Source organism: Balaenoptera physalus (assembly GCF_965194825.1).
Source record: "Balaenoptera physalus genome assembly, chromosome: 1".
Taxonomy (NCBI): Eukaryota; Metazoa; Chordata; class Mammalia; order Artiodactyla; family Balaenopteridae; genus Balaenoptera; species Balaenoptera physalus.
Window position 1 is genome coordinate 120,898,336 of NC_138882.1, and position 27,789 is coordinate 120,926,124.

The following is a 27,789-nucleotide window of genomic DNA, read 5'->3' on the forward strand; positions in this document are numbered from 1 at the left end:
TCAAAGATTTTCAAGTAGTAAAGTGTCCTAGGTGATTTTTGTTTTAAAAAAGATACCTCTTATGTCAGCATGGAGGATGGTTTAACAACAGAAAAAATGAAGGCAAAGAGATGAGCTAGAAAAAGCTAGAAAAGAAGTTATAAAGATCTGAAGTGAAACAGAACATTCATTCAATCAACAAATACTTACTGGCTGCCTCTTATGTGAGCCATTGTGCTGGACCCTAGGGCTACAAAGATGAAAAGTCCTGCTCCCTACTTTCAAGAAACTTACAATCTAGAGAAATATATGTAGGAAATCCTTTAAAATAACCATGTGAATAACATATAATATGTGATACTGTGTGAGTATAGGGTTAGGGGACTCAGATTACATTTTGTAGAGAAGGTAGCGCTTGAGCTGACATGATGAATGAGTCGGAATTTGGAGACAGACAAATAAGATATATGGCATTCAGGAAAAGGAAACTTGTGAGAGGATGAAGGTGCAGTATTTGGAACACATTTGTACTAAAAATTATTCATTCTTTATGTGAAATTCAAATCTAACTGGGCATCCTGTGTGTTATCTGAAAACACTACTGGCCACCTAACAGCTCTCCCTGTACATATTCAGCCGTATTTCCCCCTCCCTTTCTGTCTCCACGGAAAAGGTATTCCTCCCCCTCCCCAGTATTCAAGTTTCACATATGTTTTGTATCAGACCCTCTCCTGACTCCTGAATGACCTCATGCCATCAATTATCACCTTTATCCTGATCTCTCCTTTGACTCAAAATTTCCTATCTTTGCCCTTGAAACCATTTTCACTGCCAATGTTTTAGTTTAGGCCCTATTTATTCTTCACCAGGATTAGTGTAATAGCCCTCTAATTGTTCTTCTTGCCACCATTCTGGCATTTCTTCAAATCTACATCCAAACTACTGATGTAATAATGTTTGTAAAGTATAGATTTCATCATGTCATTCTTGTACTTAAATTCTTCAGTATCTCCGTAGCTTCCAGGTTAAGGATTATAATTCTTTACTTTTTACACAAGGTTCTTTATGACCTACTCTCTCTCTAACTCTGTTGTCACTTAGTCACATCTCCCATTGCTCTTCCAAAAGCGTTACTCCAGGTAGACTATTTAGAGTACCAAACCATGCCATACTTGTTCAAATCTCACAGCTTCCTACATGCTGTTTTTTTATCTGGATCTGTGCCCTACTTATCTAGCTAACACCTACACATCACATGCCACATTGTCCAGGAAGCTTTTCCTGTTCCTCTCAAATCTAATTGAGATGTCTCTTCTCTGTATTCCTAAAAAAAATCTATCAAGCACTTATCTTCATATAACTGCTGATTTGCTTATCTCTCTGTTAGACTATAAGCTTTTTGAGAAAGACACTAATTGGTTTTATACATATCACAATAACCATGATAATATCCATAGCACATAATAGGAACATAATAGATATTGGCTAAGTGGATGATTGATTGAATGACTATTTAAAAACTAATTCAGAAATAGAAACAGTACAACTTGGTAACTGATTAAATGAAGGTGATGGGAGAAAGAGAAGTCAAAGATAAAACTGGGACTATGACTTGGGTTACTGATGTCATTGACTTAACTAAGGAACTCAGAAGGAGGAGCAGGTTTGGAAGATGGGGAAGACAAGAAATTTGATTCTGGGTGTATTTAGCTTGCAGTATCTGGTTGACGTCGAGACAGAAATAATCAATATCTAGTAGTAAACCAAATCCCAAAGTAGAAATAGTAGCATGAACGGACATTGAGAGAGAGAGGTAATATAGAGAATTGAGTTGAGAATTTCTCATATGTAATTTAGCCCCTTACCTGCTGTATACTTAGGAACTTGAACTTGATGCATATATAAACACATTCATTTTTCCATTCATTCAGTAATTCATTCATTTAACATTTATTGAGTTTCTTGTGTGTTTTAAGCCAAGTACTAAATGTGAGATGATAAAGACTTCTGAACTATGGTCCCTCCCCTTGATGAGATTACAGTTCAGAGAGAGGTTGGAAAAAAAAAAAATCACGAAGTATTGTAAGATGTACTATATAAAAGAGTTGGTGAAGGGCTATGAGAGCCTAGATAATTGAGCAACAGATTCTGCCTTAGGAAATTGGGAATTACTTCAAGAGAAATTGATAATTGAACTTAATTTTTTTTCTTCTGTAGGGTTTCCTAACTTTAAAAAATTTTTATTGAAGTACAGCTGATATACAATATTATATAAGTTACAGGTGTACAACATGGTGATTCACAATTTTCTAAAAATTAAAAAAAAATTTTATTTTATATTGGAGTATAGATGATTAACAATGTTGTGTTAGTTTCAGGTGTACAGCAAAGTGATTCAGTTATACATATACATGTATCTATTGTTTTTCAAATTCTTTTCCCATTTAGGTTGTTACAGAGTATTGATCAGCATTCCCTGTGCTATACAGTAGGTCCTTGTTGGTTATCTATTTTAAATATAGCAGTGTGTACATGTCAATCCCAAACTCCCAATCTATCCCTCCCCCCCACTTTTCCCCCCTGGTAACCATAAGTTCATTCTCTAAGTCTGTGAGTCTGTTTCTGTTTTGTAAATAAGTGCATTTGTATCCTTTTTTTTAATATTCCACATATAAGTGATATCATATGATATTTTTCTTTCTCTGTCTGACTTACTTCACTTAGTATGATAATCTCCAGGTCCTTCCATGTTGCTGCAAATGGTGTTATTTCATTCTTTTTTAATGGCTGAGTAATATTCCATTGTATTTATGTACGACATCTTCTTTATCCATTCATCTTTTGATGGACATTTAGGATGCTTCCATGTCTTGGCTATTGTGAACAGCGCTGCAGTGAACATTGGGGTGCGTGTATCCTTTCAAACCATGGATATATGCCCAAGGGTGGGATTGCTGGATCATATGGTAACTTTATTTTTAAGTTCTTAAGGAACCTCCATACTGTTCTCCACAGTGGCTGTACCAATGTACACTCCCATGAGCAGTGTAGGAGGGTTCCCTTTTCTCCACACCGTCTCCAGCATTTATTGTTTGTAGACTTTTTGATGATGGCCATTCTGACTGGTATGAGGTGATATCTCATTGTAGTTTTGATTTGCATTTCTCTAATGATTAGTGATGTTGAGCATCTTTTCATGCACTTCTTGGCCATCTGTATGTCTTCTTTGGAGAAATGTTTATTTAGATTTTTTTGCCCATTTTTTGATTCAGTTGTTTGCTTTTTTGATATTGTGCTTCATGAGCTGTTTGTAAATTTTGGAGATTAATCTCTTGTCAGTCACATCATTTGCAAATATTTTCTCCCTTCTGTGGGTTGTCTTTGGTTTTGTTTATGGTTTCCTTTGCTGTGCAAAAGCTTTTGAGTTTAATTATGTGGCATTTGTTTATTTTTGTTTTTATTTCCATTACTCTAGGATATGGATCAAAAAGATACTGCTGTGATTTATGTCAAAGAGTATTCTGCCCATGTTTTCCTCTAAGAGTTTTATAGTATCCGATCTTACATTTAGGTCTTTAATCCATTTTGAGTTTATTTTTGCGTATAGTGTTAGAGAATGTTCTAATTTCATTTTTTTTTACATGTATCTGTCCATTTTTTCCAGCACCACTTATTGAAGAGACTGTCTTTTCCCCATGTGTAGTCTTCCTTCCTTTGTCATAGATTAATTTACCATAGGTGCATGGGATTTCTGGGCTTCCTATCCTGTTCCATTGATCTATATTTCGGTTTTTGTGCCAGTACCACACTGTTTTGGTGATTTTATCTTTGTAGTATAGTCCGAAGTCAAGGAGTGTGATTCCACCTCCTCCGTTTTTCTTTCTCAAGATTGCTTTGGCTATCAGTGTCTTTTGTGTCTCCCTGTAAAATTTAAGATATTTGTTCTAGTTCTGTGAAAACTGCCATGTGTAATTTGATAGAGATTGCACTGAATCTGTATATTGCCTTGGGTAGTTTAGTCATTTTGACAATGTCGATTCTTCCAATCCAAGAACAGGGTATATCTTTCCAAATGTTTGTGTCATCTTCAATTTCTTTTATCAGTGTCTTATAGTTCTTAGAGTACAGGTCTTTTGCCTGCTTAGGTAGGTGTATTCCTAGGTATTTTATTCTTTTTCATGCGATGGTAAATGGGATTGTTTCTTTCATTTCTCCTTCTGATCTTTCATTGTTACTGTATAGAAATGCAACAGATTGCTGTGTATTAATTTTGTGTCCTGCAACTTTACCAAATTCATTGATGAGCTCTAGTAGTTTTCTGGTAGCATCTTTAGGATTTTCTATGTGTAATATCATGTCATCTACAGACAGTGACAGTTTTACTTCTTTTCCAATTTGGATTCCCTTTATTTCTTCTTCTCTGATTTCCATGGCTAGGACTTCCAAAACTATGTTGAATAAAAGTGGCGAGAGTGGATATCCTTGTCTTGTTCCTGATCTTAGAGGAAATGCTTTCAGTTTTTCACCATTGAGTATGATGTTAGCTGTAGGTTTGTCGTATATGGCCTTTATTATGTTGTTGGTATGTTTCCTCTATGCCCACTTTCTGGAGAGTTCTTATCATAAATGGGTGTTGAATTTTGTCAAAAGCTTTTTTTGCATCTATTGAGATGATCATTTGGGTTTTCAGTTTGTTGATGTGTTGTATCACACTGATTGATTTGCAGATATTGAAAAATCCTTGCATCCCTGGGACAAATCCCCCTTGATCATGGTGTATGATCCTTTTAATGTAGCACTTTTTTATTTTATACATAATAGTTTGTACCTCTTAATCACTACCCCATCTTGCACTCCACCCCCTAACTTTATGTTTTAAAGTATGCATATCATACTAGGTGAAGAACACAAGATAGCTTTGTAAATCCTCTTCAGTTTGTAAATTTTGTTTCTATTAAATTTTTGTTAAGAACAATGTCAGAGAACTGAAGAAAGGCAGTTGACCTTTTGAATAGTATTATAATCGTAATCTTTAATACTTCCTTCTCATTACTTCCTTTGGTCTTAAAATTACAATATAAAAGTGGGACAAAAGATCTGAAAGCCAGACATTTTTTTTTCAGACATTTTAATGAATATTAATGGTTGAATTTCCAGTGGGTAGTAGTTACTTTTTAGATTGCTTTGTCTAAATTTTTTCAATAAACATGAGCTTGTAGCCTCATCAGCACCAACATATGAGACTAATTGTTTTTCTACACATGACTGAATTTTAATATAATATCCTAGATGATTTAATCAAAAGAACCAGAAAATTTTAAAGGAAGACGAATATTATTTTATGTGTTATAGGTTGGGAAGGGTCTGTTTTTGTCTCTCTTTTTCGTCCTTCCTATTTCCCTCAAAATTGTCTCTAGAAACAGAAGGGGAAAGTAGAGCCAAACATACTGACCCTATTTGCATGATGTGTTTCTTTAGTTGTATACACTATGTCATGGAAGCATCTTAAAAATTCCTTTATTTTCGTATATATGTCTTCTTTAGAAAGTGGGGACAATATAAATTATTAAAGTTCTGTTTGGGTTATACAAGATGGTCATCAAAAAAATCATGTGCACTCTGTTTGAAATACATGGTTACACTATTTGCAAACCCTTCCAGAGCAATTTGGCACAGCTCTAAAGAAGCCTTTTATTTTCTCCTCATTTTCTGCCAGTTGACTAAAAACCTCAAACTAACATTGGAAACTTATGTTAACTATGGTTCTGTTGATTGTGGGATTGTGTGTGTACATATATGTGTATATAGATACAAAGCATACTTCAACAAGCCTTCTTGAGAGCTACCCAGTTTGGCAGTCTGTTTTCAAGCATCCCATAACATTAGCAAAACCACATCCGTTGCTGCTTACTGCAGAAAGTGAGTACCCAATAAATATTCTCTGTTCTCCAGTAAACAGAGGAATAACTTATTTGTTGCCATAATGGTTTATGTTGTTACTTTGGTTATGGAATTAAGGATGGTAACGCAGACTGTTCTTGTTTGTTGTATAACATCCCTAGTAGGTTTTTAGAAAAAGTCTATTCGTGCGGTTATGTTACAGAATATATGGAAATAATTTTTACACTGAGCTATTAAAATATGTTATGTGTTTATCTGTATAACTAACAGATTAGTTATATTAGTTATAATAGATCTGGTGAACTAACTTAATAAGAGGAAAATGCATTCCTAAATAGTTTTCTGAGATCACCTCAAGCCAGCCCTGAAGGTTCACATTCCAAAATCAAGATTTTGTTCACAGATTTCTTATTTTAACCATTTTATTTTCCAGGCAGCATTTAGTCAGCTGAGAAATATTTATTGAGTTTATACAGCGGGCAATGGACTTTGTTAAGCAATTACTTGGAAATAAGATTAAAACATGCTCTTCTGTCTACTAGGAACTTGTAATCCACTGGAAACATGAGATTTCCACATGCGAAAAGTTAAAAAGTAAACTAGGCAGCACATAATAAATGGATAAGGAGCTCAGAGAAGAGAATAATTTGTATGGCCATTTTTCTGAGAGACTTCATAGAGAAATCAGGATTTGAGTTGGATGAGTTGGATTTGGCCAAGTAGAACGAAGGAATGAGAGATTTTATGCAACAGGTGCAAAACCAACACAATGATGGAGGTGTGGAAATAAACCTACCTGACTTAAAAAAAAAAAAGTTAGTAGGTAGATTGTGACTGATCTTAAATATAAAGTTGAGGAGCTTGAATGCTAATAAGCCCATGGAAGTTTTTTTTTTAATTGTGGTGAAAAGCATACAACATAGAATCTATTCTCAACAAAATTTTAAGTGTACAGTACAGACAGTACTGTTAACTATATGCATATTTTTACACAGCAGATCTCTAGAATGTTTTCATCTTGCATGACTCAAACTCTATACCCATTTAACAGCAACTCCAATTTCTACCTCCCCCAACCACTGGCAACCAACACTCTCTTTCTGCTTCTATGAGTCTGACTACTTTAGATACCTCATATAAGTAGAATCATGCAATATTTGTCTTTCTGGGACGGGCTTATTTCACTTAGCATAAGGACTTCAGGGTTCGTCCATATTATAGCCTATGTCAAAATTTCGTTCTTTTTATTTATTTTTTTATTTTTAAAAGCACAACATGTTTATATTTTAATACACAACCGAAATACAAAACACTATAGTAAATTGATGACAATAAAATATGGTATTTCATTTGCATTGCATGACATATGGTTAACATCCTTAGTCATAAATGAGTGCTTAGAAACCAGTAACGAAGATGTCGATATACCAAGAGGAATGGGAAAAAAAAAAAAACAGAAGAAAATGAAATAACACAAGTAACTAGGAAGGATTAAGCATATATGAAGATGACTGAGCTGAACAATAACAGAATAAAAGCAATTTTTTTGTAATATCATATTACCAAAGATTAGAAATTTAACATTTGTACAGTTTTAGGAAACATACCCACGTAAACACTGGGGGACAAGACTGATGAGGTCCTGCCTATATAGTAAGGGAAAATCTAGTTTGGACTCAAAACTATAAATTTGGGATATCCTTAGTCCTAACAGTTCCAATTCATTGGAATTATTTCAACAAATTAGTTGGATAAATTTACAGTTTATATATAAACCATGCTTACTGCATAGAAAATTTGTAGCTAGTATTTGGACCCCCCAAAAATGACTTGCATATTAATTTGTTTATCAATACACCGAAAAGGATGTGCACAAAATTTACACAGTGAAACAAAATAGAATTTTGTTCTTTTTAAAGGCTGCATAATAATAGTCCATTATCCAATAGTCCAAAAACCCACATTTTCTTTATTCACTCATCCGTCAATGAACAGTAAGGTTGTTTCCACCTATGGGCATACCTTGGAGATTTTGCAGTTTCAGTTCCACACCACTGCAACAAAGCAAATATCACAACAAATCCAGTCACACAAATTTTTTGGTTTCCCATGCATACAGAAGTTATGTTTATACTATACTGTAGTCTATTAAGTATGCAATAGCATTATGTCTAAAAAATGTACATACCTCAATTAAAAAATACTCTATTAGTAAAAAATGCTAACCATCATCTGACAATACAGGGTTGCCAAAAAGTTTCAACTTGTAAAAAATGCAGTATCTGTGAAGTGCAATAAGGTGAAGCTTAATAAAATAAGGGATGCCTGTGTGAACATGGTAGTGCAGATATCTCTTGAAATCCTGTTTTTAATTCTTCTGTATAATATCCAGAAGTGGGATGGCTGGATCATATGGTAGTTCTATTTTAATTTTTGGAGGAACTGCCATACTGTTTTCATACTGGCTGTACCATTTTACATTCTCACCAACAGTGCACAAGGGTTCAAATTTCTCTACATCTTTGCCAGTACTTGTTATTTTCTGTTTGTTTTATAATGGCCATCCTAACCGGTGTGAGGTGGTCTCTCATTATGGCTTTGATTTTCATTTCCCTGATGATTAGTGACGTTAAACAATTTTTCATGTGCCTCTTGGCCATTTGTACATCTTATTTCCAGAAGTATGTGTTCAAGTCCTTTGCCCATTAGTTTAATTGTGTTATTTGATTTTTGCTATTGGGTTGTAGGAGTTCCTTATATATTTCAGATATTGAACCCTGTCAGGTATTTGGTTTGCAAATATTTTCTCCCATTCTTTAGGTTGTCTTTTCACTTGGTTGATTGTTTTCTCTACTGTGCAGAAGTATTTAGTTTGATGTAGTCCCAGTAGTCTTTTTTTGCTTTTGTTGCCTTTGCATTTGGTGCCAAATCCAAAAAATCATTACCAAGACTGATGTCAAGGAGGTTTCTGCCTATATTTTCTTCTAGGAGTTTTATGGTTCAGGGATTACTAGTCTTTAATCCATTTGCTTATTGATGTAAGTGTATTTTAAGTTGATTTATGTGTATCGTGTAAGATAAGGTTCAATTTCATTCTTCTGCATGTGGATATCCAGTTTTCCTAACACCATTTGTTGAAGAAACTACCTTTTCTCCATTGTTTAGTCTTGGCACCCTTATCAAAGACCATTTGATGGTATAAGCATCAGTTTATTTCTGGGCTCTATTGTGTTCCATTGGTCTATATCTCTGTCTTTTTGCTAGTACAAAACTGTTTTGATGATTGTAGCTTTGTAATATGTTTTGAAATCAAGACGTGTTATTCTTTCTCAAAGTTGTTTTGGTCAGGGTCCTTTTTGGTTCCATATGAATTGTAGAATTATTTTTTTTTTCTCTATCTGCAAAAAATTCCATTGGAATCTTGCTAAGGATTGCATTGAATCTGTAGATTGGTTTGGGCAGTATGGACATTTTAAGAATATTAAGTCTTCCAGTCCATGAATATGGGATGTCTTTCCATTGTTTGTGTCTTCTTTAATTTCTGTCAGTAATGTTTTGTAGTGCAGGGGTCCCCAGCCCCCAGGCCACGGACAGGTACCCTGTGGGGCCTGTTAGAAACTGGGCCCCACAGCAGGAGGTGAGGGGTGGGCAAGCAAGCGAAGGTTCATCTGCTGCTCCCCATCACTCCCCATCACTTGCATTACTGCCTGAACCAACCCCCCCCCCCACTATCCATGGAAAAATTGTCTTCCACGAAACTGGTCCCTGGTGCCAAAAAGGTTAGGGACCGCTGTTATAGTGGACTATCTTTCCATTTATTTGTGTACTTTTTAATTTCTTGCATCAATGTCTCATAGTTTTCAGTGTACAGGTCTTTCACCTCCTTGGTTACATTTATTCCCATGTGCTTTATTCTTTTGGGTGCAATTGTAAATGGGATTGTTTTCTTAATTTCACTTTTTGATGGTTATTAGTGTATAAGAATGCAACAGTGTATTGATTTTGTATCCTGCAACTCTACTCAATTCATCTATTACTTCTAACAGTTTTCTGGTGGACTCTTTATGGTTTTATATATATGGTGTCGAGTCATCTGCAAATAGTGACCGTTTTACTTCTTCCTTTCTAATTTGGATGCCTTTTCTTTCTTTCTTTCTTTCTTTCCCTAATTGCTGTGGCTCAGACTTTCAATTCTATGTTGATTAAAAGTGGCAAAAGTGGGCATCTTTTTATTGTTTCTGATCTTAGAAAAAGAGCTTTCAGCTTTTCATTGTTGAATATCATATAAGCTGTGGATTTGTCATATATGGACTTTATTATGTGGAGATACATTCCCTCTATACCCACTTTGTTGAGGGGTTCTTTTTTAATCATAAGTGGATGTTTAATTTTGTCAAATGCTTTTTTTTACATCTATTGAGATGGTCATATGATTTTTATCTTTTATTTTGTTAGTGTGTTGTATCACCTTGATTTGATGCAGAGATTTTGAATCATCCTTGCATCCCTGGGATAAATCCCACTTGATTTTGGTGTATGATACTTTTAATGTACTCTTTTTTTATTGAAGTATAGTTGACTTACAATACTGTGCTTTAGGGAGGCTGTGTCTCTGTGCACCCACTTGTGCTAGCAAGGTATAGGGAGAGTGCAAAAATGGTGTTCACCAGAACCTCCATCCGCAAAGTCCCAACTCATACCTGCCCCTCCAGCAGTCACTTTAAGATTAACAAATGAATCTTCTTCACATATAGTCCAGGCACTTCTCTAACTGCTGCCTTTACACTGAGTCTCAGGAAGTGTGAGACCATGCGTGAATCACTCAAAAGGAGTATCTCAGATTTCACAGCCCCCCAGTTCCCCTGGATTGAGTCCCATTGGGTTTCCAAAGCCAGATGTTTTGGGGGCCTCATTTTTTCAGTTCAGGTATCAAGGTTTGACACAAACCCCTTGCATCTCAGGAAGTAGCTCCAGACCCATGAGAGCCCTCCCTATTGTGGGTTGCTTAATGGAGGTGGGTTTTTTGGTGAAACCACATGTCTACCTCTCCTACCTATTTAAATGTACCTCTTTTATCCTTTGTCTTGGAGGAGCTATTTAGCTAGTTCTTTTTCAGTGGTAATTGTTTTGTATGTAACAGTAGATTTGGTGTGTCCATGGGAGGAGATGCCATCTTGGACTGCCCCCCAATTGCTAGTTTTTCCAAGGACTTTTGCATATATATTCATCAGAGATATTGGCCAGTGATTTTATTTTCTTGTAGTGTCTTTATTTGGCTTTGGTATCAGGGTAATGCTGGCCTCATAAAATGAGTTTGGAAGTATTCCCTTCTCTTCAGTTTTTTGGAAGAGTTTCAGAAGGATTTACGTTAATTCTTTTTGTAATGTTTGGTAGACTTCTCTAGTGAAGTCATCTGGTCCTAGACTTTTATTTACTAGGAGTTTTTGATTACTGATTCAATCTCCTTGTTAGTTATAGATCTGTTCATATTTTCTGTTTCTTCATGATTCAGTTTTGGTAGGTTGTATGTTTCTAGGAATTTTATCTATTCTTCTAGGTTATCCAGTTTGTTGCTGATATAAGTCTCTTGTGATCCTTTTTATTTCTGTGTCATTAGTTCTAAGTTGCCTTGTTTCATTCTGATTTTATTTGAACCTTATCTTATTTTTCCTTAGTCTAGCTAAAGACGTCAATTTTATTGATCTTTTCAAAGAATCAACTTCTAGTTTTGTTGATTTTTTTCTGTTGTTTTTCTACTCTTAATTCATTTATTTCTGTTCTAATATTCATTATTTTATTTCTTCTGTTAACTTCGGACTTAATTTGTTCTCCTTTTTCTAGTTCCTTGAGGTGTAAGGTTAGGTAATTTATTTGAGATCTTTCTCCTTTTATAATGTAGATGTTTACCACCATAAAATTCCCTGTTAGTATTGCTTTTGCTGCATCCCATAAATTTTGGTATGTTGTGTTTTCATTTTTATTTGTCTCAAGATATTTTCTAATTTCCATTTTGATTTTGTCTTTGGTTCTTCAGAAGTGTGTTGTTTAATTTTCACCTAGTTGTGAACTTTTCACTTTTCCTTCTACTATTGATTTCTAGTTTGATTCCATTGTGGTTAGAAAAGATAGTTGGTATGATTTCAATCTTATTATATTTGTTAAAAACTCGCTTTGTGACCTAATATGTGAGCTATGCTGGAGAATGTTTTGTGTGTGCTTGAAAAGAATGTGTATTCTGCTACTTTGTTCTGTATATGTCTGTTAGGTCAATTTGGTCAATGCCATTGTTCAGATCCTCTGTTCCCTTATTGATCTTCTATCTGGTTGTTGTATCAATTATTGAAAGTAGGGTATTGAAATCTCTTGCATTTATTGTGTTGCTCTCTCTGTATTCTGTCAGTTTTTGCTTAATGTATTTGGATACTCTGATATTGTGTGCATATTTATGAATAATAGTTATATTTTCTGGCAAATTAATGAAGAAAGTTATCATTGGTCAATGTCCTTATTTGTTTCTTGAGATAGTTTTGACTTAGTCTGTTTTATCTGATGTAAGTATGACACCCCTGCTCTCTTTAGGTTATCATTTGCATGGAGTAACTTTTCCATCCTTTCACTTTCATCCTATGTGTGTCCTTAAATCTAAATTTAGTCTCTCATAGATACAACTATGGATCTTTTTTTTTTTATTCAGCCACTTTAAATCTTGATTGCAGACTTTAATCCATTTACATTTAAAGTAATTACTGATCAGGAAGGACTTACTATAGTCATTTTGTTAATTGTTATTGCTTTCTGTCTTGTAACTTCTTTGTCCCTCTTACATTTCTTGCTATTTTCCTTTATGTTTCATTGATTTTTTTTTTTTTTTGCAGTGACATGCTTTGATTCCTTCCTGATTTCCTTTTGTGTATCTTTTATAAGTATTTTCTTTGTGATTACCATGGAGCTTACATAAAACATCCTATGGTTATAATGCTCTATTTTAAGCTGATAACAACTTAACTTCAGTTGCATACAAGAGCTCTATTCTTTTTCTCTGTGGAAGATATTGAGAGGAGTGAGATGATGAAAGAGATGTTTTAGGAAGAATAATAATAGTAAATTATTGTTATGAATTTGGTGAATGCATAGGGAAGATAAGCAAAATACCAGTTCAGAAACTGTTGCAAACACTAATCAATGTACAGTGAATAAGAAGAAGGAAATAATATTTATTGAGTCTCTGTTATGTTCCAGGTACCATTTTATTTATTGTAACAAATAAAATTTATTACCTTATAATGCTTATGATAACATGATTCTACAGATAAGGATACTAAGGTCATGTCCCTAGTAAGCTTCAGAGCTGGAATTCAAACTCAATTTCAGATTTTATACATTTTACATTAAAAATTTTTATGTGTTTCCATTGTATATATCATACAGGGTGAAGTAAGTCAGAAAGAGAAAAACAAATATCATATATTAACGCATATATGTGGAATCTGGAAAAATGGTACAGATGAACCTGTTTGCAAGGCAGAAATAAAGACACAGACGTAGAGAACAAACGTACGGACACCAAGCGGGGAAAGAAGGGGTGGGATGAATTGGGAGTTTGGGATTGATATATCCACACTAATACGTATAAAATAGATAACTATTGAGAACCTGCTGTATAGCACAGGGAACTTTACTTAATGTTCTGTGGTGACCTAAATGGGAAGGAAATCCAAAAACAAAGGGATATATGTATACATATAGCTGATTCACTTCGCTGTACAGCAGAAACTAACACAACATTGTAAAGCAACCATACCCCAATAAAAAAAAATGAAAATATTTAAAAACTCAAAAAAATTTTTTCTGTGTTTAACATGATAAATATGAAACATGTACACAGTTTTAAAAATAATAATAAAACAAACCCTATTATTGGTAAGAAATAGATCATTGGAATCCCCTTGTGCATCCCTCACTAATCATATCTGTCTCTTCCCTTCTGGCATTAACAGTTAACCATTCTCTTGTTTTCGTCATACTTTTACCATCTATGTATATACTGATAATATTTGTAATTTTTCTTGTTTTTGAAATTCATATAAATAAAATCATACTACAGTAAGTCCCCTACATACGAACCTTCAAGTTGCAAACTTTCAAAGATGCGAAATGTGCATTCGCATGTCCAGTCACGTAAGTTAGTTCATGTGGCTGGTGTACATTGTCACGTGCGTGTGTGTCCTCTACAAGTGGTTGTGCTTTTGTATACTGTACAGTACTGTATAGAGTACAGTAGTCTACTATCTTTATTTCAAGCCCAGGAAGTCCGGAAGCAAGCATAAAAGCAGCAGTGATATATATAGCCGATTGTGTTAGTTGGGTATCTAGGCTAAGTTCATTGGACTTAGGAACAAATTGGACGCACGAACGTGCTCTCGGAACGGAACTCATTCGTATATAGGGGACTTACTGTATATACATTCTTCAGTTACTTTCTTCTTTCACTCAATCTTATCTTTTCAGCTCATTCTAGGTTGATCCATATTATTACAGCATGTTCATTTTCACTGTATAGTAATGCACTGTATAGATAACACTACACTTTTTTAATTGATAGAACTGTTGATAGATATCCTTTCTTGTGGGTATCTTTTAGTTTTCATAAATCTTTCATGTATGCTTGTAAAGACTGTGTAAACTCCAATTTGGGGATTCAGTTTTCTATATATGGCCATTAGATCAAGTTTATTAATTTTGCTATTTAAGTTTTTTCTGTTCCTACTGATTTTTATCTGCTTGACCTACTAATTTCTGGCAGAGATTTGTTAAAATTTCCTCTCTAATGGTGGATTTATCAATTTATCCTTATCAGTTTTTAATGTATGTATTTAGAAGTTATGTTACTAAATGCATAAAAGTTGTCTTTTCCCAGTGACCATAGCCTTTTATCATTATTGAGTGACCCTCTTAATGCTAATAATCTGTTTTACCTTAAAGTCTATTAGATCTAACATTAATATAATTACTCCAGCTATTTTGGGGCTGGTAAATCACTTGCATATCTCTTCCCATTCTTTGAAATTTCATTTTCCTCGTTTTTATGTTTTGGATGTGTTTCACGTAAACAGCATATAACTAGTTTTTTTCCCCCTTAATACGGCTTTTATTCTTTTAAGATTATAAGGTAGTCTTGGAAGAGAAAGGAAAAAGGAACCTGGGCTTATTTGCCTCCCTGAAAGGGTTATTTTTGGTTTTTAGTCAGGATGCCACTTCCCTAGGGTAAATAGCTGCAGTGAGGGAATAGCAGAATCTAGTTCTCTTAGATAACTCACCCCTCTTCTGGTTACACCCTGGGTATGGAGCTAAGCCAGTTTCTTAAACATATGCTCCAACCTAAAATTGTACCTTTATTAATGCCTTTTGAGACCTTGCAATTGTTGATAAGTTTTTGGTGTGTGCTTATTTTTAGCTACATGTTTTATTAACCTATCATAATTCAATACAAAATTATTTTCACATATTACAAAATTTCTGATCCTCCCAGAAAAGATTTTGCTTCTTCATCTAAGTCCCCTTTTTCACTTTGCTTATACTTCTATTTCTGTTATAACTCATATTCTGATTTTTATTTTAAATTGCCTTCTCCCATAATAAATTATGAATTCATTGAGAACAGGGACTGTGTCTCATTTATATTTGTATACTCCAGGCCTCATGTTGTGCTTTTTACTGGACCTTACACATAGTAGAAAATTAATAAAATGTCAGATGAAAAAAATGAATGAACACATGAATTAAATAACTAAACATTAGCTATCCTGTGGTGGAATTTAAATATCACAGCATTCTGATTCTGACCTTCAGTCTAAACATTTAAAAACCTATTACTTAGAGTTCTACGAGAGCATTTTGGATATTAAGATTTAGAAGTCATTGTATCCATTAGGATTCTTTCAGTTGTAAGTAATGGAAACTCAACTAAAATATGATTGTATAAATATATGAGAAGTTTAGGAATTCAAACACAGCTATACCCAGGACCTCCCAAAACATCATAAGAACCCAATCACTCCATTTGTTAATTCATTGATTTCATTCTCAGGTTCTCTCCCCTTCATAGTTTGCTTCTGTTTAGGTTTACATCATCCTTAATGCTATTCTGTCTTCCCAGTTGTTCCACTGTAGTCCAAAATTTTCTTTAGTTGGACTAACTTGGGTTTCTGGCTCATTACTGAACCAACCACTGTTTCTAGGGATGTAGAATATGCTGACTTAGGTCCCTGTCACATGTCCACCCTTAAATTTAGTCAGGGGTAGAGTCACCTCCCCTCAAACCACATGGGGAAAGACTGTTTCCTTAAGGAAAATTAGGATGCTTTTGCCTAAAAAAAGAATATATGTTGGACTTGCATAGAACAATATACTCTCATTTCAATAATCCATCTCTTCCTATTAAAAGTAAGAAAGCTGCCCAAAACAGCTAGGTTATTGCCTAAACTGATGCAGTTTCTTGAATGGTGCTTATGTACAGAATAATAATATATTACAGACTTTTAAACCGATGAAGAGTTTTTCATTTTTTTGATTGTGTGAGAACATAGCAATGATAGACCAAGATATATCACGAAGGAAAGATTCTCATGCAGTTTTGTCACTCTGCTCCATTCCAAACTAAAGATCAGTCACATGGGTAGGTCTGCTATTTGGCATAGTTATTTGTTACAGTTAAAAATTAGATAAAACCATTTAATGGTTATAGACTTACTAAAAGCAATAATGCAAAGGTAGTTTTTAAAAGAGATTTACTTAAAACTTTGACACATTGCATAGTTAGGGGAACAAAACAAAATGAAAAATGTTGCCATGTTGAATAGATGATATACAGTGTTTTCTGAAATAGGAAGGTTTTTGTTTTAGTTACTTGGATGAATTGTTATTCAAAGAGCATTTGAGGACTTCCCTGGCGGTCTAGTGGTTAGGACACCACATTTCCACTGTAGGGGGTGCAGGTTCGATCCCTAGTCGGGGAACTAAGGTCCCACATGCTGCATGGCACAGCCAAAAAAAAAGTAAATTAAAAAAAAAAAAAGAGTATTTGGTTTTTAACAACATGCATTTAGATTAACAAAAGTTTTCTTTTTTTTTTTTTTTTTCCAAAAGTTTTCTTTTAATCTTGAAATTCCTAATCATGTTCAGATTGTTACTTTCTTCTGCAAATTTTCCTCTCTTTTCGCTAGCCTGCATCAAGAAAGGAAGTAAGTTGAACATTTCATATGAATAATGTGTTCCAGACTTTGCTAGTCTCTTAACAGATATTAAAACACTATATATCTTCTCCATCTGTTTTCAGACTTTGTGGACACTCTATTATCTTTTTATTGTACTAGTATAAGATTAACAATCGGGCCTATTGCTTTAAATTTAGGAGTACTTTTTATGAAAAGGTGTCCATACGGAGCAGATTATGTGAACATTAACATATTGTTTAAAAATAAGTTTATCATATGTTTTCCACCTTTTTGGATGGCAGGCAGTTTTCTGCTTATCTATCCTCCCATCCCATTTTGATAACTTCCTAATGGGAAATGAATGGTACCAAATAGTATTGTACATCTGAGATTAATGCCTATTGAAAATGTATTAATTGAGCTAAAAATTTTATTGTGTGTCCTTATATTGCTTTACAGGGGCTCATTGGAAATAGAGGGCCTCCTGGACCTCCTGGTCTCAAAGGAACTCAGGTATGAAGAAAATAAATATCCAGTAAGCAATTTTTTAATTCAGATTTTCCTTTTTTATTTTTTATGGGACTTTAGTTTTTGCTCAAAGAAAACTTTGCATTAGTATGGACAATTTTTGCCATCGAGGATTTCAAGTTACCATTTTATATTAGCAGTTATGGAATGGAATTTGGAATCATTTTAATGTTCTGAATTCATTAAGTGATTTATGTAGTGGTGTCCATGGAATGTCTGAAGAATCTGAGTCTAGAATCTCACTTATATGTACCAGAATTTATACTTAACACTTGTGTCTATTTTATATTTCTAACCCATATATTATATTTTAATTGAATTATGGACTGAGCAAAATGTTTTTAAATAAATAAAATAGAATATAGGATTTCTAAAGAGGTCTGTAAATGCTCAGATGTGGTAAATATGAACTATTTATTTAAAGGTAAAAAATCAGTATGTTTAGAAAATATGTCAATAAATAGAATAAACACATTTATTACTTCTTAATTCTCTTAGAGAATAAAGTATAAAAATTATTTGTTTTAAGTTTCTCTATTCTCTATCCACCCATACAGTGTTTAATCCTTAGAAGAATGCACAAAATTTTATATTTTATGACATTATAACTGATTTGATCCCGAAAATATTGGATCTGTAAATTAGACAAAAAGAAACTCTAGACATTAAGCTCCATTTGGGTAGGATCTGATATACCTTTATCTCTAAGGCTTAAGACAGAACTGAGACTCAAAAACATATTTGCTGAATGAATTAAGTATCAGAATGTTCCAAGAGCAAACATGTTCTGTACCAATAATTTTTTAATATACCAATGTGTATGGATTTCCATATATTAAGAACTTAATTGAGTTTCTCTCTATGTCAGAGATATTGAGCCCAAGAAGGTAAAGGCTGTCCATAATTCACAATCTCAGTGATTCCTAATCCTGATTTCTGTGATGCCCTAATAGCTTTCACTCTTAGCCACCCTCAATTTTCTATATTTAACTTATATCATCTACCAATTGAAAAATAACCCAGTAGTACAATACATATCCCCCTTAATGTAGATATGAGGTTGTCACACAAAACATTTAAATATTATGGGGTGATATAGTTCTAAAATACAAGAAAATCACAGTATTATTTTCATTACATCTCAGAAAGAGCTTCAGATTTCAGAATAACTGGAATAAGGTTTACATTTTTAAATACTTATATCAGGCCATGACATGTTCTGATCTTCTTTTTTAAGGGAGAAGAAGGACTAATCGGATCCTTTGGAGAACTGGGGCCAAGAGTAGGTATCATATAAATAATTTTCGAAGTGTGCTTCTCTTAAAGCAACTGTTTTGTAAATGTTTTTTAATGGCACCAAATGTTAAGTTATAGCAAAGAGCCAAGATTATAACAAACTATAGCCATACAATCCCCCCAAATAAAATAGACCTATAACTAAAACTTTCCAGAGATATTTTAAATGATATTATGCCTATTACATATTTACTTATTCCTTCAGCTCCTTCAGTCTTACGGTCTTAGTAATTTGTACAAGTTATTTATAAAGTTTCTCAAAAAGTAATATGAAGCTAAATACATTAACCATTTTAGAAATTTCTGTTTTCTGAGTTTGTCAGTAAAATTATGGAAAGCAAATAAGACGTATTTTCTGTCCAACTTTTTTTTTCAGATAATATTCTGTGGTAATACATGAATTTCTTATTTTCAAGTTCTGAAAATGAATTTTTTAAGAATTTGGGGATGCATGACAAAAGTTTGCAATATCATGAAGTAATTAAGGTGTGTGCAACACATTTTAAGAAGCATTATTAGACTCACATGAAATACATCTCATTCTTTACTTGAGGACATCATATTGTACAGGTTCTTACAGTATTTTTACATTTAAAGAGACAGTAATTCTTTCTTTTGCACCTTTACCTAACTAGCACATATACTGCCACTCTCTTATTGAAAGAAAAAGAAGAGTTGTTTTTGCTTGTTTTTTTTTTCCATTTTTTGTGAGGTGAGTTATATAACAGAAAGACCATTGTTACTTGTGCTCCAGTATAATTGGTCTTATTTAAAATTTACTTCCCTAGAAAACAGGAAAACCATGTTCACCTCTTGCCTACTCAGTCATAATATTTGTTATTAATTGTTGCTACTATTGGTTGAATATTAATTTAGGCCTAGTGTTGCTCTAAGTTTGTCTCAGGAATCATCCTTAATCTGAAACCAACCCTGCAAGATATTGACTGCATTTTTAGATTTAAAAAAATAAGGCTTTAATATTATATGCTTAAGCATAACATGCTCAAGATAACCATAATATGACAGAACTTAAACAGGACCAAAAGCGATGGCTCCAATACTGATGCTCTGAATCGCTTGATTTCAAAGAGATTATAAATATGCCAATGCCTGATACCAGTGCAGTTCTTTCCATAATGTAGATAGTGATGTATAACTATTTCTTAATATACTGCAGTGCCTGAGTATTACATTATTAAAGATGAAAGAAATATTCCTGCTAAGGCTTTTTCCAGACAGTGTGAATAAAATGTATTATTAATTATTTTGTAAATATCAAAGTCCTGTAATGATTTAGACTCTTAAGTACATTTCTTCTTTTATATCTGCAAATTGATTAGAGAGCAATTGATATTTAACAATAATAGGATAATTTTTTATCCTTTGCTCTATTTTGTGCTTGGTAGGGAACCACTAGACAATTTCAAGCAAGGCAGAGACCAAAATTAGAACAACTTTTTGGGTGGAAGTCCTAAATATAATTTTAAGTTGCTAAAGTTTTTGTATGTAGTCAAAACAGAATGGGAGCCAGAGGGTTGTTTTGTTTTGCTTTATTTTATTTTAAGAAAGAAGAATATGCGAGTACTTGTTAATGAATAGGAGTAATAAAATCCAAATATATAATGCCTAGTAGATATTATAAGTTAGTATTCTTTTTAGCAATCCCCCCACACACTTTTTCTACTCCTAGAACACATTGGTTGAGGTATAGTGATCTCCTTAATCAAATCTTGCATAATCAGACATCAGTTTTTTGATATTAGAAACCACCTACTGTAGATTACTCCAGGATATTGGACTTTCTCTCCTTCAGGGATCTTATCCTCTACTCTCTTCAGCTACTTACTGCTATGGTGAAACCCTTGACCTTGTCATTACCAGTAAGAGCAACCTCTTCATTTTCAATTTTAAACTTCTCATTCCCCAACCATCATCCCCTTTCTTTCTGGTGCTTTCTTTCTTGTAACCCAATCCAACAGTCCCAATAGAAATTTCAATTCATTGATTCTAATGCCATTCCATTACTCCTTGTCTCTCTCATCACCACATATCCCTACTCATCATGCTTAAAACATTGTAATTATCCCTTTGATAACATTCTGAATTCTATTTCCATACCCATTTACTTTCACATTTTTAAATCATTATTTTATACTTTCTCCTGAACTCCATTTACTTCTATTAGCCCTTTACCTTGCATGTTAGTTCCCTGAGAAGATTGAAGTAATCAGAAGAGAACTTTCACAAGTTTCTACCATCACTTCTATCCCACCTCCCTGTATCTATGCCATTTACTGTGCCTTCTCTCTTGTTATTCTGGATGAACAGGCCATTTTTCTAGGTGAGGTCAAAACTTCCACTTGTTCACTACATACTACATCGTCTTGCCTACTGAAGAACATTGATCCAGCAATTTTCCCCACTCTCTCCTGCATCTTAATTTTGTTCTCTTTAATGGATCAATCCTATCAGCATATAAACATACTATTATTTCTTCTGGCTTAAAAACAAAAACAAAATTTGTATTGACTCCAGTTTTCCTTCCAGGTTTTGCTTTTCTCTCCTTCCCTTTTCGGGAAGACTTCTCAAAAGTATTGGATTTACATGCTTTTTCCAATTATTCTCCTCACCCCATCTGCTGAAACCATTCTTGTCCCCGCCACTCTGAAACAGTTGATCTTATGAAGGTCATTAATGACCTCCATGCTGCTGAATTCAGTGATCATTTCTCAGTCTTCATATTACTCAATATTTATATCCTTCAATATTTATATCCCTCAGATTTGACAAGATCACTCTCCTCCTGGAAAAACTTTCTTCACTTGTATTACCTTCCTCCTAGTTCTCTGGCAGCAGATTTGCATATTTTCCTCATTTCTTCAAATTCTAAATTTTAGAGTTCCCCAGGGCTTGGTTTGCTATCTACACTCACTGCCTAGATGAGCTGGTCCATTCTTATGGCTTTAAATGCCATCAAAATGCTGGTGATTTCCAAAATTATATGTTCAGATCAGAACCTTCTACCCCTAAGCTCTGCTCTTGTATTAACTACCACAAGACCTCTCCACTTAGATGTCTAACAAGATTATCAAACTGAAATGTCCAAAGCTAAACTTTCAATTTACCCTTCAAACCTGTTCTCCCACAGTCTACCTCATTTCATTTGGCCCCTTAGTCAGATTAAAGCTGAATGAACTCATTCTTGAGTTCATTCGTGACTCTTCTCTTTCTTTCACATTCCACGCATGACCCATCAGCAATTCCTGGAAGCTCTGCTTTCAAACTATATACAGAATCGTACCACTTCTCACAGCCTCCTCTGTTCCCACCCTGATAATGCCACTGTCGTCTCTCACTTGGATTATTGCAGTAGACTCCTCTCTGGACTCCCTGCTTCTGCTCTTACATCAGAGTGATCCTGTTAAAACATAGATCCTGTGCTTCTCTTCTCAAAGCCTGCTAAGAGTTAAAGCCAAAGCCCTTACTGTAACCTGCCAGGCCTTTCATGACCTGGCTTCATATCCCCCATTCCCTTCTCATCCCTCATCTTCTTACTCATCTCCTCTCTTACTCTCTCCAGCTGCATTGACTCTTCATCGTTTCTCCAACACACAGGCACATTCTTGCCTCAGGGCCTTTACACATGCTCTTCGCCTCTGCTTGGAATGCTCTTCCTTCAAATATCCATGTAACTTGTGCCTTTTTAAAAGTCTTTACTCAATTGCCACCCTCTCAGTGAGGTCTTTTTTGGCAGTCTTACCAAAAATTTTAACAAAACTACCACAACAGTTTATATCTCCCTTCCTGCTTAATTTGATGTTCTTCAAATTTACCACTACCTAACATACTATGTATTTTACTTATTTTTTTTAATTATCTTATCCTAGAGCTGTGCATGGCAAGTAGACAGTCAAACATGGTAGAAGGAATGGCTAATGAGTTTGATGAAATGCATTTATCTAATAATTTTGAAGTGTTTCATCTCATAGGATAGTCTGAATTTCATGAATTAGGAAACTTTCAAAAATAAGAATGATTAAACATATCTTTTTTTTTTTCCTGTTCTCTTCTAGGGAAAACCAGGTCCAAAGGGGTATGCAGGTGAATCAGGACCAGAAGGCTTGAAGGTGAAGCAACTGACTTTATTACCAGTTACAAAGTATAATTTTCAAAAAGATAAAGTTATGACTTTCATAACAATATAAAATAAACACATGTCAAAGATTTTTATTCAACTCATTAATTGAAGGAACCAGTCATATGTTAAAACTTGTTCAAATATTGATAGCATTTGAAATGTTATATGTCTTTACATCTATATCTGTATCTGTATATATGTCTATAAATATCTATGACTATAACTATGTCTATGTAATTGGATATGCATTTTAGTAAAGGAATGTTCAGATGTGTAGTTAGATACAGGACGATAAACCATAACTTTGAGGGCTGTCTATTCCACTGGACAGAAACCTACAAGTTACTATAACTTCACTTAAAAAATTTATATGTGTGTGTGTATTTTCACTAAGTCTGGGTCCTCTAATCAATAATATACCGTAAGTCTAAGTAAGCACATACCCTGCATAATCATTGGGTGTTCTTCATACTTTTATGACATTGAAAAAATGTGTTACCTACTTTCTTGCTTTGTTTTCAAGTACTGTATGACTTTTTTGTAACACCAACAAATATAAAGTAAGGCAGTGGTTTTATATGTACAGCATTAAGGTCTGAAGGAAACTTATAAAAATTGGTGATTTGTACAAATTTAAAATTCAATGAAAAATTGAATTGCATCATAGATTTATTGCTGAATTTCCTAAAGCTAGAGTTCATTATTTACATTAAACTCTTCATTTTTGTGATACAGAAACTAAGGAAAAAACCAAACAACACTTTTTGAGGTCAATTAATAAAGAAATATGAGCTAAAATATTTTTTATTGTGTCAGCATGTCTGTTGCTGAAATTATCTTGGGAGAGTATGTGTACCTGACTCTCAAGTTACATAGAAAAACTCCCAGAAAATAGAAGCACGATATTTATAAATAGAAGGCTTCATTCTCCTTTACTGTATTTAATCCCTGTACTGCCAAATAGCTCTAAAAAATCCACCTGTGAACTACCATCCAGTCAAACTGGCAAGAGACCAATCTCAGTGATTATTGACATTCTGCCTTCTCCCTAGAATTACACCAGCATCTAGGTGGCATCTGTGTTACCTAGGAAGTGAAGGAAGTTCTTTAATGTTCAGTCCTCATACTTGTCTCTGAAATTTCTTCCTTGGTGTATTACATAGCTATTCACTAGGACCTGGCACTCCCTTAGGGGAACCTGGCACTCTGGAGGAGCACTTAGGGGTTGGTTAAGGGTCACCGCCTTTCACCAAACTCTAGGATCTCTATTCTCTCCCTAGGCCTGGGGGATTATTCCTCTCTGTCTCTTTTTACCCTCAAAGACAACTCACCTCCTACATTCAGGCTCTTTGAAAACTAAAGCGTGAATGTAGGTAATCTGCAAGCAACTTTTGCTTTCTGCCTGTTAACATAGACCTCCCTTAAGACTACGTATCACAAAGGGTCCATCTCCATAGTTGGAATTTGAGAGGGGCGTTGGGTAAGGAGGAGAAAATAAAAGAAAATTAATTATATATATGTATATATACACATACATATTATGTATATATTTGTATATATATACATAAAATCCTGCCACATTATTTTCTACAAAAGCTATCTAATGAACTATCAGTCAAAAACTAGGATTTCCAACCTACTATTACAATGTTTTATTCTTTACTATTTATCTAAATGCGTACAGAAATAGAAAAGAAAATTTTTATAGTCTTTGAAAGTTTATTTCAAACTGATTACCTATATGAATATTAGGTTTCAGTGCTTAAAATCAGCACCATCCAATAGAGTATGTAATACGAATCACAGATGTGAGCCACAGTAAAAAAAAAAAAAAAAAAGTGAAAAGAAATAGGAGAGATTAATTTCAGTAATATATTTTATGTAACCCAAGATATAAGCATATAATCATTTCAACATGTAATCAATATTAAAATTATTAATGAGATTTTTTTATACAAAGTCTTTGAAATACAGTGTGTATATTATACTTACATCACATTTCAGTTCAGACAAGTTAATTTCAAATGCTCAGTAGCTACATATCATAAGTGGCTACAGTATTGTTCAGTGAGTTTAACTACCCCACACTGCAATATAATTATTAATTTTTAGACAGCAGTTGATGGCTTAATTTCCTATCTCTGGTATAAATAAAATGTACATTCCTGTCAGATTAACTATATGTGGTACCCTGAATGTAATCTTCTACTTTCATTAATCTGTGCTTTTGTTCAGCCTTTGTTCATGCCATTCCTCACCACTAAAAATGGCACTTTCTCATCACCAGTGTAAAAATCACCTGTTCTTCAGGGCCCAACTCAAATACAGTTTCATAATTTATTATTTGAAACCATTAATGTTTGGATTTTAAAAAGGTAATATATATATATATATATATATACTGTATTTTACTTAACACTGCCAGCAGGCTATGGGACAGCACAACCATAATTAGACAAATTGATATTTCTATGGTGAAATGTAAGGATGTTCAGATTAATCAAACTATATCAAGACTATAAGTAGCCTCACTCAGATCAGGTAAAAGCATCACTATCAAATAAACACAGGTTAGGTCAAGTTTGCTACTAAATGTGTTGTGAAAAACTTTGGGTTTTCAGAGCTTTAGGGACGGCAGAACTGCGGTTAAGATTATGAACATGCATTACTTCTCCAGTGAAGCCAGCTCTAGCTGCACACGCACACAGGGTGCCTGTTCCTAGGAACTCCTTTACTACTTACCTGTAGCGTGTGTTCTGTTCTGCTTGTTCTGCTCAGCATTGTGAGATACCTTCTCTACTGAAGCAAAGAGAGTGTTCCTGCGCACATGGGCTTTATTTTCATTCTTCTTAGTATCTTCTGCAGTGGCAGCCTACCACTCTGCCATTTATAGAGTATACCTCAGTAGATATTTTATTTTTTAAATTTTATTTGTAAAAGTGTTTTAAAAGTGATTAAACATCATAAATAGAAGAATGTAATTTAAGAAAACAAGTTAATATTATTTGAATGAAAATACAGGAAGGACTACGTTCTGTACAAATACTGTAACAAGAGTTTTGAATAACTGAAAGTTTCTTTGTGATTTTCTAGGTTATAGATAATTACATTAAAATGAAAACAGGAGCAATGTTGAGAGGAATCTTGTTTGAAAAATAATCATTTTTGCAACCTTATATTCTTTATTAACAGGGAGAAGTAGGAGATCAAGGAAACATTGGGAAGATTGGTGAAACAGTAAGCTTATTTTATGCTCTTATTTTCAACTTTTAAATCATCTTGTGAGCATTTTTAGGAATCATGTTAGCATGATCTATGCTTATAAAATTCAGAATATAAAATACTTACCCACTACAAATTTAAATTCATTGGTGATGTGACAATTAAAACCTACTCTACAAAAGAGAAATGAGGGAAAACACAGATACTGATAGTTTTATCCAATATAAATTACATTTGTGATCTCAGGAACATTCTTGTATCTAATATTTGGTCTTTACATTTAGTTCTGATCATTTCAAACTAAATTTGACCGTAACGTTTTTCATGATTAAAAAACTACAAATTATCAAACCATAAAATATTATAATAGGTGGAAGATATTTTTCTTTGTATTTGAAAGATTGGAGTAAACCATGAGGTAATTCATTGGGAAACATAATTTCTTTCCTCAGAAGTTTGGCTTGTTTAAATTTACATTATTGAGGAAGTAGGAGGCTTCATGTTGTATTTGAATCAGATATGTTAGGGGTAATTTTTTTTTTTCCTATGGGACAAGTCAGCTACAATATTCTCTAACAAATGAACCTACATAACATATAAAGTAGTAAATTAAATTAATGAAAGGCAAGTGACTTTATCTACAGAGTGTGCTGGGTTGTCACAAAGAAAGTGATACTGTTTAATAACAATAGTTATTTAATAGGTTAAATGAGCAAATATAATTTTCTATAACCTATCTTACAACTTAAATAAAAATAAATGTTCTTAAAAATTGTTTTGTGAGCTTAAATAATTAAATATATTTTCTATCCTGGTAGTAAAACAGCAATGCATTTCTGATACTCTTAATTTTTGTCACTAATTATTAATAAAAATAGGGAGATGATCCATTTAGTCTTAAAAGATCATTGCCATACCATTTAATCCTGAATCACTAGAAGGTGAATATTTTTTTCCTTTTTTTAACCAAAAGGGAAATTTCAATGGAGTATTTATATCAATTCAATTATTCAAGGCTTCTCATCAAATACGAATGTAATCTGTACTTCTCTGTCATTCAAATTTTTTAAAATTTAATTTAAAGAAATGAAATTCTGCCATTTCTGAGTGACAAATTGCTTAAAAATATATATAAACTAAAATTTATAGCCAAACTTAAAATAACAATGAAGAACAGAACATCTTTTCTTAAAATAACACATATCAAACTTCTAAGTTTTATTTGCTTAATAATGTTGGACTGGTTCCACTAGTAACCCATCACCAGTGCTGTCCAAAGAGGAAATGGACTATTTTGGCAGGTAGCAGATTTCTGTTATTGGAGGGAAATTAACAATTATGGCTCATTCGCTATGTGCCAGGCATAATGCTATGTGATATTTTATATTGTGGAATTTCATTTAATTCTCTAACAATTTTAAAAGACACATTTTGTTATTCCAGTTTTTGAAATGAGGAAACTGAAGCACAGTAAGTAACCTGTTCAGAGTTACATAGCTGATCAATAGCTAA

At 33.7% G+C, this 27,789-nt stretch overlaps 1 protein-coding gene across 7 annotated transcripts in view; it reads left to right on the top strand.

The window, feature by feature from the left end:
• Positions 1–27,789, top strand: part of COL24A1 (collagen type XXIV alpha 1 chain) — a 408,506-nt gene that overhangs the window by 173,594 nt on the left and 207,123 nt on the right. For 6 of the 7 annotated variants that reach the window (XM_082409988.1, XM_082409993.1, XM_082409994.1 and 3 more), the window contains 4 exons: positions 17,553–17,606; positions 18,859–18,903; positions 22,991–23,044; positions 26,248–26,292. In XM_082409988.1, coding sequence (XP_082266114.1) covers positions 17,553–17,606; positions 18,859–18,903; positions 22,991–23,044; positions 26,248–26,292 — 198 coding nt within the window. The remainder of the gene's footprint in view (positions 1–17,552; positions 17,607–18,858; positions 18,904–22,990; positions 23,045–26,247; positions 26,293–27,789) is intronic. The other variant, XM_082409992.1, reaches the window with a different exon arrangement.